Below are 19811 nucleotides of genomic sequence, written 5' to 3'. Positions count from 1 at the left end.
ATTGCGAGCGCAGAATCTCAGCGATGGAATATCTAATCAATCTGATTTCGTCTAGCTAAATGTTTAAATGATCATTTCTTTCTAAACTGTCCATTTATAACCGTTAATTGGATAGATAGGATTGCTCTATTATTGTGACTTTTGGGCTGTGAGATATCCACAGTGATGGATGTGACATGGATGGTTTTGATTAACGTATGTGCATCTAGGTGTACAGTCGATCGATTATTCCGTAAAACAATCATCCCTAGACGCCACGGTCGTCCACAGTCGACCCAGTTCCGGACGACAATGACAACTTGGTAGTCTTATGTGAGAGGGAATATATGGCACTCCGCTGAGTCGCTGGAAGTGGGGCACGGGTTTTGGTGATCCACATCCTTTGATGTGACGTGACCATTGTGGATGAACCATGCCCAAAAGATCTCTCTCAGTAGGCAATCCTAAGCTTATTCATGTTTGCATGGAGGCACAATAAAAAGGTAGCATGAGGGTTGAGATGCCCAAAACTTACAAATAACCGAAAATATAAACGTAGTCACTCTTCCCATGACACACGACATATAAGTAATAGCAAAAGCGTACGTAACATATGCAAACAAGCCAAAAAAAAAAAAAAAAAAGCCTTGGCACTGTATTTGTAAAGACATAATTGAGGCCGATATCAAATACACGTGGTTAATTACCATTGGCCACACATACCTCAAAGGTAATAATAGGATATCAATAGAAAAAAATCTTTAAAAAATGTAAGGAAAGAAATCTTCTAAAAATGAAAGAATATATGTATAGTTTTATACACACGCTAAGCCAGCCACGTAGAAACATGTGCAAGTACAGTACACCACCTCACTCAAGTTCATTAAAGCAACGTAATAAAATAGAATCTCCAAACAATTACAAAACTCCTTTCGGCTTGACATAACCTAATATTAACCTCTCTCAACTTAATAATCTTTCATACTTCAGTTCAATATAGCCTAATCCTATCCTTCATCCTCATATGCACATGTCTTAGCATAACTTAATCTTAGCCTCTTAGATCAATTTAGCTTAGATTAACATAGGCTAATCTTAGCCACTTTTAGATTGATCTAGCTTAGCTTAGTTTAATTTCTTCTATTATTTTTGTGGACAAATGTATTCAAGTAAAATTACAATTGGAATAAAAGTCTTTGTTTTCGAGATATTAAAAAAAGATTCATGATTAATTATCTCCTGCACAAATCATCTAATCATGTTGTCAATTGGTAATTGAGTGGTTAGATCAATCTTCACAAATTTGATTTTAATCTAACTATTTCGGTACCTGAGGTCACGAGGTATTTGGTTCGATTCTAATTTATTATAACTCTAGCCAACATATGCATACCTGCATATGTTCAAACAAAATTAAGTCATTACTTACATGGGTGGTATGGCAACGTGTTCAAATTAAATTACGACATTCACATTCATGATTCAACAGTAGAAAGGCAAAATATTATATGGTTAGGATCTTATAATATGAGAAGATGTTAGGACATTAACTATCTATTAGATGGACGATTTGGTTTACTAAAGAGTGAGCCTAAGCTTTTGTAGAAAGTCAATGTCACTTCCAAAAATTCAAGTACAAAATGTGGACTATCAAACTTGAGTTTTGAATTGTAACTCATACACAAAATGTACTAACTTCATTCCATTATATAATTATTAAGAGGCAAAAGTAATATTTATTTTTGCATTCCAGCTAGGTCTACTCACAATTATTCACACAAATGATTTAAGCACAAATATCCATCCATTTTCATCATACATAAACATTTAATTAATATAAATTAGGCATCATTCACCAGTCAATATAACTTATCAATGAATACTTACTATAGATATAGAACAATTCAATTAAATAAAATCAATCAAATACTTAAAATCCTATAACTAATACCATCATTCGTTATATATAAGTCAAATTATCATAATAAAGGAAATTCTAATTAATTGATTAGGAACGGTCCAAATGTGGTCAATTCCTCTCTTGACAGATATGACCACATCTCACATGCATGTGTCATGCACCAGTTCAGACACAACTTCTTATTCCTGCACCAACTCATCAGCTAATTGCTTATCTGTACGGTTTTTTCATCAATAAAAAGGTAAATTAGTCAAGCTTAATGAAATAACCTAGCATGATTTATACTCATTGAAATTAAAAATATAATAAAAATAGAGTATGCATAATGATATGAATACAATGAGATATGAATGCATCAGATGAGATGATCGTCCATCTACTTGGGTTGAAGGTCGTCAACCCGCATGCATCCGTTGGGTAGGCTTTTCACCTTTCGGTAGGCTTGAGCATAGTCTGCATCTGGTAACGCTCTACCAGGATCGATATTTCTTCCAAGGAGGGCCCATAGGATCGACATTTCTTTTAGGGAAGGGTCATAGGATCAACAATGCATTATAAAAATGCAATTAATGATAGATGATGTATGAATGAATCATTTTCATAACTGCCATATATACTTGTCTTGATAAATAAATTCAACATACAATTATAATTTCATGCAATTTGGCACAAATTAGCATATAATTTACCACATTATGCAATATTGCAACGAAACCCTCAAATCAGTACATCAACCAATCAAACCATCATGAATCATTTATTTTAATTCCAATAAATCATGAGACGTATTGGGTTACTCATCTGAGTCTAGTAGTATAGAATCCTAATTAGGTTAGTTTGAATTCAGAGATCATATCAATTACATCGACGATATTGCTATTCATCTAGTTATATATTACACGATGGGGCCCACCTTTGATTAATATCCCAGGTGGGCAAACCATAAATGATCAAATAATTAAAATTTCATATATAATATGTTCATTAAATTTAATTATTAAAATTTAGATTTTCTTTTTAAGATTCTAAAATTGAATGTTAAATGATTGATCGGGGTGGCCCATCGGATGATTGGGTCATCTAGATTTTTGAGGTCTTAGCATAATTTACCTCTACAAGTTAGATGAATGGTGTGGATCTAACCATACATACACCGATGACCTATCTCGACCTTCTACGCTAAGTGATACCAACACTTGCACAAAAATCTAAGCTTTTCTTATTAAACACTTTTAGATCTGACTAATGTAGTCTATCCGATGGTTAAATTGATATAGGAGTTAGGGCCCTGTATATTTTGACCTTAGTGATCGTATGATCCGTACAGATCTAATATGATTTGACCAGATGTACACCAATCATAATTAGAAATTTCACATAGAATTTTAGTCTTCCATTATCTTTACATCGGATATACCCACAGATCAATGTAATAAACGTGTGGCCAATCCATACTGTTCATTATATAGATCGAGTTAAAATTATATTAAATATACAAAAAAGTAATGTGAGAATAGACAATAACTTAGTAGATCTAAGCCCTCTAAAATTCTCTCAATTTCTCAGTTGTTGCAGGGTGCCATTTTTTGTTAATATTTAAGTTGGATCATAACTCATTTTACGATACCCTCTTAAAAAAGAAAAGATGATTTAAGGGTTTGAGACTTGGGAGATGCGGGGAGGATTAGAGGTATATATAAGATAGATGGATTAATGATAGAAATAAGATATGAGATAAGATAGAGATAAGATATGAAATAAGATAAAGATAAGATAGAGATAATATTAAAAAAATCTTTTATTATTATTATTATAAAATTTGAAAATTTCACAGGCATGGACAGGATCCTTTGGTGCTTGGCTGATCCAATCCTAGCTTATTGTGGATGGACTTGCTCAAAAATCTTAACTCATCCATTGGCGGCCTGCAAGGGATACGACGTTGTGGTCTATCTAAAATAATATAAAATTAACAGTGTGGATCACTGAAAATATGGGCCCCGCTGGTACGAAGGACCTTGAAAGCATCGGAGCAATGATTGGGTAATTCTTCGGTAGTCCCTCGTGAACTAACACTCCCTCTAGAACAAAAAGCTAGGGACGGAGTCTTCTAGGTCTTTTCCAGCTTTCTTAAATTGTGGTGACTCATCAATGAACATGTGTCAGACATCTACCTCGCTCCAACTGCCCAATTCAAGGCGCCCATTACAAGCCGGAAGGGATAGCGTATTCATAGAAGAGAGAGTACAGGCCCTTACCCGTCAATTTAGTTTAGACGTGGCTCGAATGCCTTTATGCCATGGGCTATATTAAGCATGCTTCTTTGATAAAAAAAACAAACTCTTTTTCTAGGACTCCAGTCCTCATGACTATAAAGGGTGGGGCAATAAGCTCTCTATCAACAATAGGGAGGCTCTTCACCTTTGTCAACTCGAAGAAAGTTGCATACTAATAGTAATGACAGGGTTGTTCTTGTAGTCTGCTAGTTATTTCACTTTGTGTTCCGTGTTGTTGCTACAATGTCTTTGAACTCTTGAAACCTAAAATAAGTTTAGTTTCTTGTTTGATCACCAACTGTCTATGTTCTATAATCACTTTATGAAATTATCTTGATGTAAATCTACACAATTAATATGCCTTGTTCCTGCCCGCAATTTGAATTCAATGAGGAATTAAGGTAGGACCATCTATCAGCAAGGGTAGAGGAGCTAAGAGCAGATGCATCTTGGATCTAGATGTAAACGGATGTTTTTCAAATCCAAATGACTACTTTTTGTTTATAGGAGTCCATGTTTGAAGATAATGAAGATAAATGATACAAGAGGTATTTAAAATACATACTTTTATTATATTTTAAAATTGAGCAAAATGTTGTGAAATTTTTTATGCTTTTTCAATGTCCTTTTAAAAGCAGTGCCTGGCAGGAGAATTGTCATTACTCTACTAATTCACTATACACACGGCACATTAAAGATACCCACAACAATTAAAGTATCAATTGCAATATTAAAATCACATTAATAAAATAATCTACACCATTCAAAAGTTATCTAAACGGACAATTAAATTGTGATCCTTACGTCCGTGGCTCACATAAGGCTTGAGTATTTATTTTTTTTATTTTAAATCAGAGTATAAATTTCCTTGAGCTTGTTACACTCATTCTGTCCAACCAATTTCATCAATTTCACTTTATTTGAATATACTAAAGAATTCCAATTTTTAAATACAATGCATTCAAAATACATGCTCCCGAACAGTCCTGTCATATCGATTACAACTCGATATAAGCCGTTGAACTCAGACTTGATAATCTTATTATAACCATTCATTTTACAGTCAACGATTGTATAAGCAGAAACGCCTAATAAGTGTAAATTTCGAAGCGTACTCGATTCACATCCATGCCCACGATTTTGACGGTATGGATTGATATATAAAACGGTGACCGAGTCACCACCATCTAATAAATCGACTATAACTCACATGCCAGTCTACAGGAAAAACTTCCGTTTCTGCCAACGGGAGCTTAATGAAACCAACCTTCCACTTCAAGCGCACCAACCCAACAAAAAGACTACCAACAGCTCCACCACGTCCAAAATTCCTCCGCCCCTGGGTTAAAGGGCATTCGAGGTAATTTTCCACCTGCTCTTTTGTTTTTATTTTATTTAATTATTTTCTACATTTTCGTGAGGATTTTAGATAATGAGCGAATTCTCGTATTTGTTCGTTTTAATCTTTCCATAAGAATTTTAGGAATTTTTTTAGTAATTTCTTTTCGATTTTTTCCTTCTACTAGAATCGTGATTTTGGTTGAGTATTTTGTGAGGATTCTTGGAATTGTTTTTTTCACGTTTTGAATTTATTTATTTATTTATTATTATTATTTTTTGCCTTTTATGGTGTTTCTGGAGAATTACTTTCTTTGAAGAATTATGTAATCCTTGTTAGAATTCGGTTTGTGATAGGTAGGGCCCGTGCTTCGTTGATCAGAGCTGTTGATCAGGGTATGATGTGGATAGATGGTGTCCCAAAAATTTCCCAGTTGGAAGATCCTAGATATACAATCTCTGTTCTATTGGAAATTCAATGGATCGGGGTTCTCCAATAGGGAGATTTTAGGGGTGGAAAGGTGCTCTGATGATGGGCCCATAAGATTGACTGTTTGCAGCGTCCTGCATGTATACGCCATGCACTGGTTTTCCTTGTGATGGGCTAAGTACGTGGCATGAATTGTCCATGATCTGGATTGGCATCGGTTCAGTGGTCACTGTGGATCATACATCATGGTAGGAAAATCTTGACTTTCAGTTGATGTTAGCTTTCCAATTAATGGCCTATCAATCCTGGAGAAGGTCCACCTGTTGGATGCCCTACAACACTGCACGGGTTGATATGCAGAGTGCTTTCGCCGTTGGCATTCTTTCCGATCTCTATGCATTTCACCACTTCACCGGAAATACCCTCTGCCCTTACCGTACTCCAGCTTGGTAGTTTCCACCGCTTGTTCAGGGTTGAGCCCTGGGATTTGACGGTGGATCCACCTGTCGGATGGGTAGGATTGTTGTCTGTTCAATTTCAGTGCTAGTTAGTTGCTGAGGATACTTGCATTTTCTACAATATTGTTGCTTACTTTTTGTCAAAATTATTGGGATAGTGATCATCGCCCCTGCCTTATCAAGAAAATCAATTTATGTGATCTGAGTAGTTCATCTTGTCTTTGATTGCTTCCTTGTAGAATGAAGCATTTTGTGATATCAAAGCTTCTAATGTCAAAAGGTCTTCTTTTTTTTTTCTTTTTTTCTTTTTTAATGCTAACATGATCCTTCTCCTTCTACATGAAAAAAGATATCAATTCGGATGAAAGGAAGACTCCTTTGAAGCCATTGTACTTGGTTCAAGTTCGATGCTGTCATCAACCTAATCTTGGTTTCTTTTTTCTTTTTTCTTTTTAAAACTCCTATCATTCCATAAGCAAGACACCTTTGATGATAACCAAACACATTTGCAAATGCATAAACGAATGTTTCTCATGCAAATGTTGGTTAAACATCCCCTAGTACATAAATCAGTTAAACATCCCCTAATACATAAACCAGTAGTACTAGGTCAGAGGGATGAATGGAGGGAATCCACAACGCTTAACATGTTCTTCCTAATTGTCATTGTGTACATGAAGCTTAATTAACTTTAATGTTGGGACCCACAATGCAAAGAGCTTGAGATGGTGGAGGGCTTTTGTTGGACATGGGCCCGTTGCGCCCACTTGTGGGCAATCACTAGTGAGTGGGTCCCACACAAGTTTGGATGGTATAACCCCTACCTCATCCAAACTCCTTATCTCCCGATCATTCCCTCATTCAAAGTATCCAAAAATGAGAGTATCTAGAGAGAGAATAGAGCAGAGTTTATACGCAATTTGTCCATCTTGCCCGCCTTTGGACGATCTAAGCCATTGATTGTAATCTGGGGGCCATCTAAGCTGTAAAATCAGAGGGGTGACAAGATCCTCTCTACTCCCGCAGCGGTTAAGTGAACCACTAGGCATATACCATTCATCTTCGGCTTTGTGTGAAAGTTCCAAGATCGTGTAGATCGTCAGATCCTGCCTCCAGGCCATCCTTTTCAGTTTACGCTAGTCTTTCTCATCCAAATCGACCATGTTGAGCTGCTTGATGTCCTTCCTTGTTGATCTACTATTATTGAGTTTACCTTGCACCCTTGAGTCTATGCTTCATTGACCATGATCCAGTCGTTGTGGGACTGGTCATTGTCACATGACAGGAACAAGAGCTTCATCCTTGCTTCTCAAACTTTTCAACATAGGTCAGCCACATTTCGAGCTCCGTTGTGCATACAAAGGCGAAATGAAACCCCCAGCTATTGCATATGAATCCGTGCAGCATCATTTTTTCCATGAATGGTGTTGACTTTTCAGAATTTGGCAAGGTGCTGAAATTGTCAGGCTTCACATTTTTCAAGGCGGAGGAAAGAGTCTCATCTATTGACATGGAAGTGGCTTTGGATTACACTATCTTGGTTTGCTTTTCTTTTTGATTATGACATAATTTGCCTAGAAAAACTTCATAATCACATAGAAAATAGAAATGGTCTTTTAAGTATCTTCTCATAAAATTCAGGATTCACCAATTTCATTATGGAACTTATAGGGACAACCATTATTCTACTAGTCTAAACATCTGTATGCTTTATTATTAAATGGTATACTCAGAAAACACACTTGTTCTTAGGTATTTTAAGATCAGTCATCCTTACAAAAGCTCCACATCCCCACACGTTAAGGCATGTAGGTCCAGAGTCTTACTTTACCTTCTCTCATATGAGGTTTTCATGGTCTCCTATTGGGATGTCATGTTTAATATCGCTTCCAACCAAAACTAAAGCTAAGTCCTGAATTAATTAGTAGCATCAAATATGCCATTCCTACTAGGGTTCAATTTTGTTTTTTTGTTTTTTCGATTTTGCTACTCCATTTTTATCATGGGGTGTGTGGCATCATTTATTTGTACATGATGACTGTGTACAAGCCTTCATATACCCTTCCACTGCCTCGACCCTAGTCAAAGTTTAACTCCTTATTAGGTTTGTCTTTGGTTCTTATAGCATATGGACGAACCATAGGTTGTCCATCATTTTGTCTCCTATCAAGGCTTCTATTAGCTGACTTTGGATGTCCTCATGCTTCGCTTTATCCTTCCGAGTCATTGCCTCCAACTGAACATCCTCATCTTTGCAATCCCATGATCTGCTTAAGTTGCTTCCTAAATGGGCATATAATATAGCCAATCAAGTAGTAGTCTTATAATAAAAAAAATCGTTAAAGTTTCATTGCCATGCAACGATCATATGGCAGTCTAGAAGTACATCTCTGTTTCATCTTTCCAGATCTATTGACCAAATTAATTTGATTAACAATACCCTGTATTTCATGTGCTCATGCAAGTACTCATTTATCATCTATTGTTTTTGAAACATAGAAGTTGACTCACTACTTCACTAGGAACTTTCTGTTACTTCCATTTTTTATTTTTATCATCTCCTTATATAGATTTTGGATTCCTACTCAGTTGCCTTTGAAAATGACTATCACTGCCATCTTTAAAGTTGACTCATTTTATTTTCTTTCCTTTTGTGTCGCTGTTATTCCAAGTTGGGTTCTTGGCCTCCTGTACTTTCTTTTCTTTTCTTGTTTCCAATACAATTTCAGTTATTTGCTCAAAAGAAAAGAAAAAAAAAGAGGTTCTTGACAGTCACTTGAATATGTCATCTCCAGGAATCTCAATGCTGATCGTTAATGGCCAATTGCCTTTTAGTCTGATTAATTCCTTGCTGTTGAATGGTCATCTCCCAAGTTGGCATTATTTTGGAACTGCCCTTGGTCCTCTAGACAAACGGATCCTCAAACTAGTAACCTTTATCCCTTCCAGCCTTTTTGTAAGCCACTGAGGTGCCTCTCAAAGTGAATTGTTCAAGATAGTCACCCTGAAAGGGTCTTCTCTAGGAATTCTCAAATGATCATTAGCAACATCTGATTCTCTATCCACCAATTAATTTCGTAATTGTCAAATTTGGTATGACCATAAATATCCTAACAGGCAAAATTACAGATATGCCCCACTGTTGATCAATGAATGGGGAAACACAAACTGCCCGATTAACCTTGGGGGCCACTTGAGACAACTGATCACATAAAAGTGATCCAGTTGACCTGTGGTCCTGTGGGGTCTTCAAGACCACACTATTTTGTTGGACCAACCATGGGGCCCACAGTCCAGACCCAACAGTTGGACTAACCTTGGTCCTATATGGTCCAAGATTCACATGGTTGGGCTTTTAGCAAGTTTTGCATTGAAAGATTAGTTTCTGATTTCAATTATTATACTTGTTTAGTAAGTTTTAGAATCCTACTTCTAGTTTCTTTTTCTTTTTTCCGGTCCTACTTTCCCTAGTTTCCTAAGTTTTCTTGTTTTATTTTGAGAAGGATTACACTCAATTTCTGAATATGGTTAATGATGAATTAAGCTATGCGTCTCATTGTTTTTCTTGCAACTGGAAATCCAGAAGTGAGACTCTCCCACAAATGTGGTGCAACCCCACACTATCTACAGCTTGTAGTGATTTCGCGGTCTATCCTCCCACCCTGCTATCCCTTCATCCTTCCATCTATACTCCAATTATCCACTGCCTCACGTGCTTTCTCTGGTAACAGTTTCTATTTGTTCCCTGTTCATACGTGGTATCAACTGCTGAAATTTTAATGCCTATATAATCCATCAGCTAGAAGAGATTCCCCTAACTACAATGGCACAAATCTGTTTCGGAAGATCTAGCTGATAGAATTTATGTTTAGAAGCAGAAATTATTGCTGGAACTTTTTCTATCATCCTCAAATTAAAAAAAAAAATCTTGCCGGAATTTCTTTTTATTTTATTTTATTTTTTTTCTGTGCCCAGATTGCAGAACAGTTTATGGAATTTCTTTCTGGATTGTCCTGCATCACATTTGGTAATCAAGCAACTTAATACCTTAGGACTTATTTTATCCTTTTATTTATTTTTATTCAATTTGATCCATTCAATCTAAGCTCTGTTTTTGCTTTCAAATCCTGACTAACTGTTTTCATCATCTGCAACCTATTTAAGAAGCTCTGATCGACTGGATTTCCTAAGATGCTGACAATAGATCGTGCTGCTAATCTCTTCAGACATTTAAATTTTGGTTTTTAAGTAATTGATACAATTTTTTCCAGCACATTCTCAGTTTCTCTAGTTCTTTTTTGAGAGATAAGCTGGTATTTCTTGAATCAATTTGTACAATCTTGTATTATTGTCATACTTCACAACCATTTTTGCTGTTTGCAAAATCTGATCTATTAGACCAATTTATAGATGTTTGTCATCATATCTTTACTGCTGGATATTGATTGATAACTGTTAGCAATCTACATATAGTTTTATCTTTTAATAAATCAGTTCGTATTTCCTGTAATCTTTGCTGATAATTGATCCAGTTGGATTTCGTTTGGTACTCTTCCTCATACTATCATCAATCAAATTGTTACCAATTATAAGTAATCACCTACCTGTTCATTTCCTTCTTCTTTCTCTACCACTTCACTCTATATTTGTCTCCTTTTGAGCACATCTGAGTTCAGGTCGACAGCCAAAAACTATTACCAATATGCCAGTCCCTATTCATATTCTACCACTCCTTATGATAATCTTCCCTATTACTTATGTTATTTAGAGATGTTGAAGTAGTCGGAAATGCTGCACACCAAGGATGTTGGAAGGATCGCCATGTAAGGAGATGCAAGAGGTGTTGCAGCAAATTGCTGTCCAACTAGGATACAGTTGCTTGTGCCAAAAGATTTTGAATAAGAAACAGGGAATATATTAGAACAAGAACCAATGGCAACAAATCTGTCATTGTACACCAGAACTGAAGGGTATGAGATAAACAGAAGGAAGAAGCTCTGATAGAAGAAGTATCCAAAGAAGGCATCAAAATCAGATATGACAAACGTGAAGAGGATGCCAGTGAACCAATGGATAAATCAACAGAGTTAACTTGCTATATCCTCTTACCTGGCAGGCAAAGATTTACCTCTGTGGAAAGACTGATTCATTCAGATCAACATGAGGCTTCAACTCCATTGCATTGCCATAATCCATGTTGTATATTTGAAACAGGTTGACCTCCTTGCTTCTCTCATGGTGCAATCCTCTTCATTACCGAGCACCCCCTTCTCAGTTCACAGAGACAAAATGTAGGACTGGTGACAACAGTTCACCACTGAAGAAAGGACTCACTGAGCCAGGATCACTAACTAATGCTAATAAAATAGAAATAACTCTCTTTTCTGCATACTTTTTCCAGTTCCGTTGCTATTGATAGAAAGGACTCACTGAGGCAGGATCACTAACTAATGCTAAAATAATAGAAAGAATTCTCTTTTCTGTAAACAGAAGGGAGAAACTCTGATAGAAGGAAGTATCCAAAGAAGCATCAAAATCAGATATGACAAACATGAAGAGGATGCCAGTGAACCAACGGATAAATCAACAGAGTTAACTTGCTATCCTCTTACCTGGCAGGCAAAGATTTACCTCTGTGGAAAGACTGATTCATTCGGATCAACATGAGGGTTCAACTCCATTGCATTGCCACAATCCATGTTGCATGTTTGAAACAGGTTGACCTCCTTGCTTCTCTTGTGGTACAATCCTCTTCATTGCCGAGCACCCCCTTCTCAGTTCACAGAGACAAAATGTAGGACTGGTGACAACAGTTCACCATGGAAGAAAGGACTCACTGGGGCAGGATCACTAACTAATAATGCTAATATAATAGAAAGAACTCTCTTTTCTGTATACTTTCCCTAGTTCCATTGCTACTGCAGGCCTTATGCAATCGATCTGATAAAATAGGTCATCAAAAGGATCTCGGATGACTCAACAATGCACGAAAGCCAGGATCTTTTAGAAAATTGGAACGCCTCCAGAATCGAGGCATCTGTAGATGGATCAACAGATGGAGATGGATCATAATGTTAATCAAGGATGGGCACTGGACACATTACCAAAGCATGTATGGATGTGATGATCATACCAGGAAACAGGGACAATGGCCCAAGGTACAGAGAATAAAATGAAATGATATTATGTGTCAAGAGGAATTATGTTAGGTCAAAGCCCTTAAAAAAGAGGGATTGATTTCCAATGTAAAAGAGTGGAGCTACTCATACCCTCTTTCACCAAAATATCATTCTTACAGAGGAAACAGTTAGCATGAAAGTGTAAGATATGGGTGTAGTACTGACAAATTTCATATGAATATGACAAGTGAGTCTATATCACGATCTCCATCAGAAGCCAAAGTGGAAGTGATACAAAGATGGATCATGGTGATGGAGTAGCATGAAAGCTGAAATTGAGGCCAACTTCTTTTGAAGCCGGCAGGAATGGATGCATCCAATCACATGTTTCCGCCATGATTGATCAAAGAATGGGGCCCACAAGCTGCTTGATCAGCCTTTGGGCCCACATGTGTCAACTGATTATGCATAAGTTGGCCTGTGGAGTCCTCATGACCACACAATTAGATTGTTGGACCTGCTGCACAGCCTGCATAGCCCACAAGACAGAATTATTGGACCGTTTGACCAAACCATGGGCCCCATATGTTCCAACATTCCAGTAGTTGGGCTGTTCGCAGTTTAGCATCTAAAGATTGGTTTCATATTTCAATTAGTTTACTTGTTTATTAAGTTTCTCGAATCCTAGTCTAGTTTAATTTTCTTTTTTTTATTGCTTATTATACAAGTTATCACAGTCCTAGACTCGCTAGTTTCCTAAGTTTGCTCTTTTACTTCAAGAAAGATTATGCACAGTTGTGGTAGCTTATGCATACTGGCACATGTGGTACTCTTGAATATGATTAAGGATGAATAAACTTAGTGTTTTCGAGTTTCCCTAGGGCTGAAAATCTGGTGGTGGGACTTCCGCATGTTTTGGTGGGACTCCTCACTTCCTGTGGTTTGCAGAGATTTTGAGCTGACTATCCAACCTTCTGATGTTCTTTCCTCCTTCCAATCATCCATCAGCAACCACTTGTTTTCTCTGGCAAGAAGTTCTGTTCCCTGTTCATAGTCTATATTAACTGCTGGAATTTTACTAACCACATATAATCCAACTAGAGGAGCTTCCTATTCCTACATTGGTGCAAAACCGTTTCTGGAGATTTGGTTGATAGCTCTCTGAGCTCCTTTTAGGGCTTGCTTGGATGTGCTGAAATAAAAGATCAGAGATGCATTTTTGTTGAAACACCGTACTTGTGATCTGAAGAAATGGCCCATTTCCACGAAAATAGATTTCCATCCTATTTCCTTTTCAAAGAAAAAGAATTATTTACATTTCCACTTTTACACCTCATACATTAAGTGATACAATCAGATGCTAACATCTCCATGTGCATCTTCAAGCGCCGTACATGTGCCATATTTGTCAGTGTGCAACATGTGCCACACGTGTCACCGTCCATCTTCATGCATGCCACGTGTGCCAATGTGCCATGTGCCATCGTACAGCTTCAAGCATCCTACATTATCCAGCATCCATCTTCAAGAGTGCTACGTGCCACAGTGAAGGCATTTTTGCCCTAATGATTTTTTATTTTTTATTTCAAAAAGTAAGCAGGAGCACAGCTGCAAATTCTGCAATCTTAAACTGCAATAAACAGACAGGGATGACATTGAAATCTGTCATGTGGGGATGTAAGGAAATTTCCAGTTCTTTTGTTTCCTTAGTTTCTTCTCTTCATTATCTATTTTCTTTGTTCTCTTTTATATTCTAGGTTTTTATTTCTGGCATCATTGTATCCATCTTCATTGTGGAAATTGCCATGCAGCTTTAATTGGTGGAATGCCATGGTTTTGGCAGTTTGTTGCTATACTAGGTAGTTTTGGGCAAGTCTTCTTATTGATAAAAGAAATCTTCTCTCGTGTTTGACACACACACCTTTTATATTACTAATAAATTAAGGGGCCCACTTTGTGTGTGGGAACTCCCACCATATACATGGTGTTTGTGAAGGTCAACGCAGAATTTTGAAGTCTGCCCCCATCGTGGATGTGGAGCATAGCCTTAAAATGACACCGATTAGACAACCATCTGTTTTGCCCATTAAATTTGGCCACAGACCATTTCCTTTCCAACCGTTCATTGGATGCCCGCCAATGGGCTTTGTATCATTCCATCATTATGATTCTCAAGCAGTACTCACTCCACAATGCACCCCATGATTTGGACAGTTCGGATTGACATACACATATGCTACATGTATTACTAAATTGAGGCAAACAGAAAGAGGGGCCACCATTCTTTTTTACTTGTTGTTGTATCATACCTCCCCATTTTATTTTGTAGATACTATCTTCATCTTCCTTGCACTCTCAAGGAGGTGAGATGAAGGAGGCACTGGATCTACCTGCTAGCTTTTGCTTTTGTCCACGTGATGAGGAATTGATACGGGATTACCTCAGGAACAAGAATCGCGGTCTTCCACTTCCACTCGATATAATCAAGGAATATGATGTCTACAAGTTCAACCCTGACCAACTTCCATGTGAGTAAAAGATGAAATCAATTCTATCAGCTATTTTTATGATTCTTTCTTATATTTACTTGGGCAGTTTCTTTCCTTTTCCCTATTAAACTAGTTAGTGAATTCAAAAACTAAGTTCACTTGTAGGTGATTTCAAGTATGGGAAGCAGGACGAGATGTATTTCTTCAGCACAAGGGACCGAAAATACCAAAATGGATCATGCCCGAACCGCTCTGCAGGTGATGGCTTCTGGAAGGCTACAACTGCTGATCAAGCGGTTAGTGAAAGCAACAAAGTTATCGGGTACAAGTCGAGATTGGTGTTTTACAAGGGAAAACCCCCCAAAGGGAAGAAAACTAATTGGATCATGCACGAGTATAGAATCAATAAGCAAGACTGCCCGAACGGTTCTGCTGGGGATGGTAAAAGTATGAGGGTGAGGACTTATATTCTGTTTTTCTTCTAGTATCTACTATTTGTTTCTGAAGTGTTGTTTATTTCTCTATTACTTCAAATTTATCTTTGGTGCCTTTTATTTGAGTACCGCCTATTTCTATGGAGCGCATTAAGTTCCACTTGCGAACAAAGTTATATTCCTCACTAGACATCATGTCTGACATTATTGTAATGATGTATTCAAATGTCTACCAATGGACATAGGATCAAGGTTTTAAATTAGTGTATCAGGTAACATATCGTTTGCCACTGATACGGATACAGCCCCATATCGCCCTCCAATACAGCCATATTGTTCATGGATGATAATACTAGTACATATTAGGCAATATGTAAGGGTTTTGGATGATACTTTAAACCTTGCATACGATAGTTGATATGACTGGATGTAGAATATGCTCTGTACTGTAATTCATTGTATGAGATTTGGAAATATATTTTGATTTCTACCTATGTAATGTAATATTTTGAGAGGGGAAAGCCTATTGTGGAAGTTTTAAGATTGGGCCATGTAAATCACCCATTTATGCTGTTCCACCCCACCCCCCCCCCCCCCCCCCCCCATTACGTCACATTTTTCTTATTTTAGCACTACTAATACTATGTTTAAGTTAGAAAACTCATACCCTAGTCATCCCTATTTAATAATTACTTCATCTACTGTGCAATGACTAGCTAGTAAAGCTTGGTTGGGGTATCATGGGTAATCCGGGTTCAATGGGGAATATTTTTCTGGCTTGGCATGGGGGAGGGATAGGTAAGAGAGGAAGGCCCATTTGGAAGCTATCTTTCTTGGCTGGGATCTGGTTCCTATGGGAGGAAAGGAACAGCCACCGCTTTAGGAACCAGAGTGGGCCGGCTTCACATTGTTTCAGTAGGCAAAATCCAATGTAATGGAGTAGGTTCTAGCTTCAAATATCTTAGGAGAGAGTTTTTCTTTTCCTGTCTCTTGGGCAGATTTCTAATTCTTTTAATCTTTCAAAAATAAAAAAGTTGTTTCTTGAATTTGCAAGCTAATTTCTCTAGTACCTATTTTACTTGCAGATGGATGGATTCGTTCTCTGCCGAATCTATGAGCTTAGGCGAGGTTCTAAGAAGTCCACCCCAAACGGAGAAAACGGAATGCCTGTGACGTCCTTTGTAGGAGAACCAGCAACGGCTTTGCCACTTCCAGATGATGTTATTGTTAAACTCGAAGGTATTATTTTTTAGCTAAGTACTTGGATTCAATGTGCCCAGGGAGCACCAAGAAGGCACATTGTTATGCGACATTGAAAGTAGTTAGCAGGACTCTATAAGCATTTTAAAAAATTGAGTTTTCAAAAGTCCATTCCGAAAATTGCATTCCGCTTTTGGTTGGAAATTCTTTCATTTTATTTGTAATTGGTTTTCTTTTTTTCTGAAAAAAGTTTTTATCTTGCCCTTCAAAGAAAGAAAGTCCATTTGAAATCTGTTAGGATTGCAGCCCACCATTGTTGGTTGGTGGGACACGTGCACTGACACTCAGTGCACACTGAGCACGCACAATCATTTCCTAAATATTGAAGGTAAAAAATTTCCTTCCGTGTAGATTCTGGCACCAAGGACAGATACCTTCCAAATCTCTGTTCCGAGCCACCAAAGAATCCCACATCTGCACCCATAAATGGATTGGGATTTTTACTGACTCAGCCCAATCACACCACGACAGTGTCTCCATCTAAAGAAATCAATGGTGACTCTAACTCAAACACCGGGCAAGAGATTAATGAGGAAGATGCATGCAACAAACGTCAGCCTAGCCCGCCGGCAGCAACACGTCCTGAGAAAAGAGGCCGACTGAGCAATGGTCATGCATTGGTTGGTGACATAAATGGATTGAGATTATTACGGACTCCGCCCAATCACACCACACCAATGTCTCCATCTAAAGAAAACAATGATGATTCCAACTTGAACTCCAGGCAAGAAATTAATGGGGAAGTTGCACACAACAAATGTCAGCCTGGCCTGCCGTCAGCAACACGTCCAGAGATAAGAGGCAGACCGAGCAATGGTCATGCATTGGTTGGTGAAATTTCAAGAATGGATATGCTTTCAGATCGGCCAAGTGCACCTACCCAACCACCCGTGGCTAGTGATCACTACTCCTATGCAACATGTTTGGAGGAACTTCAACAGCTAGAAGGGTTGGATGATGTCGACCTTGTGCAAGCGGTGGAGGTACTTAAAGATCTTAAAAATGCAGTTGCATTTATGACACTGAGAGGAACATTGCGTCTGAATTGGTTGCGAATGAAATGCCGTGGAAGATGAAAGCTTGATTAATTCAATGATTTGAGTCTTTGATTTTCGAATTTACTTGTTATGGGTTTGTTTGGTTGCGCTGAATTTCATGAAAAAAATCATGAAATCTTGCATCAAACTAGACTCATCAGAAGAAATAATGGAATTTCATGATACTTGGTGCAATCAAAAGCACCTTAAAGCATAATGAGAAACTATTTCATTTTTTATTGAAGAAGAAGATGTTTGTTAGTTTGAAGAAGAAGATGTTTGTTAGTTTCAACGCCCCTGCATTTGGATATTCATTCAAATGTGGGCCTGGTTATTGTTTACAAGGCTAGATTACTATGTGATTTTTGAATTGTCTCTTAGTTGGTGATGCATTGTACAAATACATGTATGTCAATTTCGACTGCCAGTTGCGTGCCCTGTTGTGAATTGATTCTAGCAAAAATAGCTCTGATAGGATGATCCTAACCATTTGATACTGATTATAGATTTTGAATTGCAGGACATTTCTTTCTGATAGTCCATTTCACATTCAGGATGGGGTGATCAATGTGATGGTCTGTATATATATGCTCCCATCTACAATGAGGTTTGCTATGTAGGCAGTCTGGATCATTGCTATAGCTATTTGCTGGGGCACGTGACGTGTTTCAAAAGGGCTCCGTGGACATTGTTGTGTGTGACATCTCCTCCTTACATTATTTTGGCAGGATCATGTGAGGAACTGAGCCCAAAAATCCAGATGTTAATGGGCCACAACACCACAGGACACAGCGAGAATGGTGCTGATTTAAAACTCTCTTGGACCCATCAAAGTTTAGGATCAGGCAGTTAGTTATTTGGTTTTTTCCCTCATCTGATTCTATTCACCCTGTGACTGGATTAGATGCATATAAACATCAAGGTGGGGCAGAAAGGTTTCAGTGGTGGGTGTCCACATTCCAACTGTTCCCTATGGGAGTGGCTCACTTGAGAATCGCATGGATGGTACACATAGTATCATAGACTGGTGAAACTGATCTAAGGAGTGATGCCTCACAGATATCACGGTGGGCCCAGGGAGCTTTTCGTTGCACGAGCTCCTCCCAATTGCTGCTACCAATCCAATTACTAAAATTAAACCCGGAAAAAAGATTCTGATGAACAGTTCCAAGGCTCAAGTAGTGGACCACACCACAGGAAGCAGGGGTAATAATGAAGCCATGCTGGGCCCACCACGATCTTGATTTCCCATCCCACCTATACATGAGATCACACAGACCCAGATGAAGGTAAAACACAAATATCACCTTGATCCAAAACTTCTGTGGCCCTCAAGAAGTTTCCAACGGCATGAATTTAATTCCCACTGTGTGGTCCACTTAACCATTGGATATGCCTCATTTTTGAGTTTATACCCTCAACAAAATATGGCAAAATGGATAGACGGTGTGGATAAGCCCGTACATCAAGGTGGCCAGGCGGGGCCGGCCTAACTGATCCATGTTACGCTGATGTGGCGGTTGCGGAAACGGATTCGCTACTCACCCTGTCACTAGCGAATGGCTAGTGGTGGGTGCTCTGTGGGCCCCACCGTGATGTATTTGTTTCATCCATTCCGTCCACCCATTCGTCCAGATCATTTTATAGTATGAATCGAATAATGAAGTTGATCCAAACCTCAAGTGGACTGCGCAGTATTGATTTAACGCCCACCATTAAAAACTTCCGAGGAGCCACAAAAGTTTTGTATCAAGTTGATATATTTTCTTCCCTTCATCCAAGTCTATATGACCTAATCAACAGATTAGATGTCAAATAACCATTACAAAGGGCTCTAGGAGGTTTTAATGGTGGACATTCATTCACTACTGTTTTCTCATGGTGTGGTCCACCAGAGATTTAGATCTACCTCCTTTTTGGTATCAACCCCTAAAATTATATTTAAAAAAGGATGGACGGCGTGGATAAAAAACATAAATCATGGTGGGGACCACATAGCACCGAACACTAGCCCCGTCGGTTGCCCACGTATAGTTTAGATCACGTACTGGTTTCCACGAAATTACCTTG

The 19811-nt window shown here is 38.1% G+C and overlaps 1 protein-coding gene across 1 annotated transcript; it reads left to right on the top strand.

Annotated features, from left to right (window-relative positions):
• The first annotated feature begins 5407 nt into the window (after nucleotides 1–5407).
• LOC131245250 (NAC domain containing protein 50-like) lies at nucleotides 5408–17991 on the top strand. The gene is made up of 6 exons (XM_058244575.1): nucleotides 5408–5536; nucleotides 10378–10429; nucleotides 14851–15049; nucleotides 15176–15465; nucleotides 16530–16683; nucleotides 17056–17991. Exons 1-6 carry the CDS (start codon nucleotides 5433–5435, stop codon nucleotides 17778–17780), a joined length of 1524 nt encoding a protein of 507 aa, XP_058100558.1. The 5' UTR covers nucleotides 5408–5432; the 3' UTR covers nucleotides 17781–17991.
• The last annotated feature ends 1820 nt before the right edge of the window (nucleotides 17992–19811 follow it).

Source organism: Magnolia sinica, chromosome 5 (assembly GCF_029962835.1).
Source record: "Magnolia sinica isolate HGM2019 chromosome 5, MsV1, whole genome shotgun sequence".
Classification (NCBI taxonomy): domain Eukaryota; kingdom Viridiplantae; phylum Streptophyta; class Magnoliopsida; order Magnoliales; family Magnoliaceae; genus Magnolia; species Magnolia sinica.
This window is presented reverse-complemented; position numbering and strand designations above follow the sequence as displayed.

Excerpts from the sequence above, each read along its gene's own strand:
- LOC131245250 (XM_058244575.1), top strand. The coding sequence starts at position 5,433 with ATGAAACCAACCTTCCACTTCAAGCGCACCAACCCAACAAAAAGACTA. Across the intron at positions 5,537-10,377 it reads TGGGTTAAAGGGCATTCGAG|ATTGCAGAACAGTTTATGGA; the intron begins GTAATTTTCCAC and ends TTCTGTGCCCAG. Across the intron at positions 10,430-14,850 it reads ATTGTCCTGCATCACATTTG|ATACTATCTTCATCTTCCTT; the intron begins GTAATCAAGCAA and ends TTTATTTTGTAG.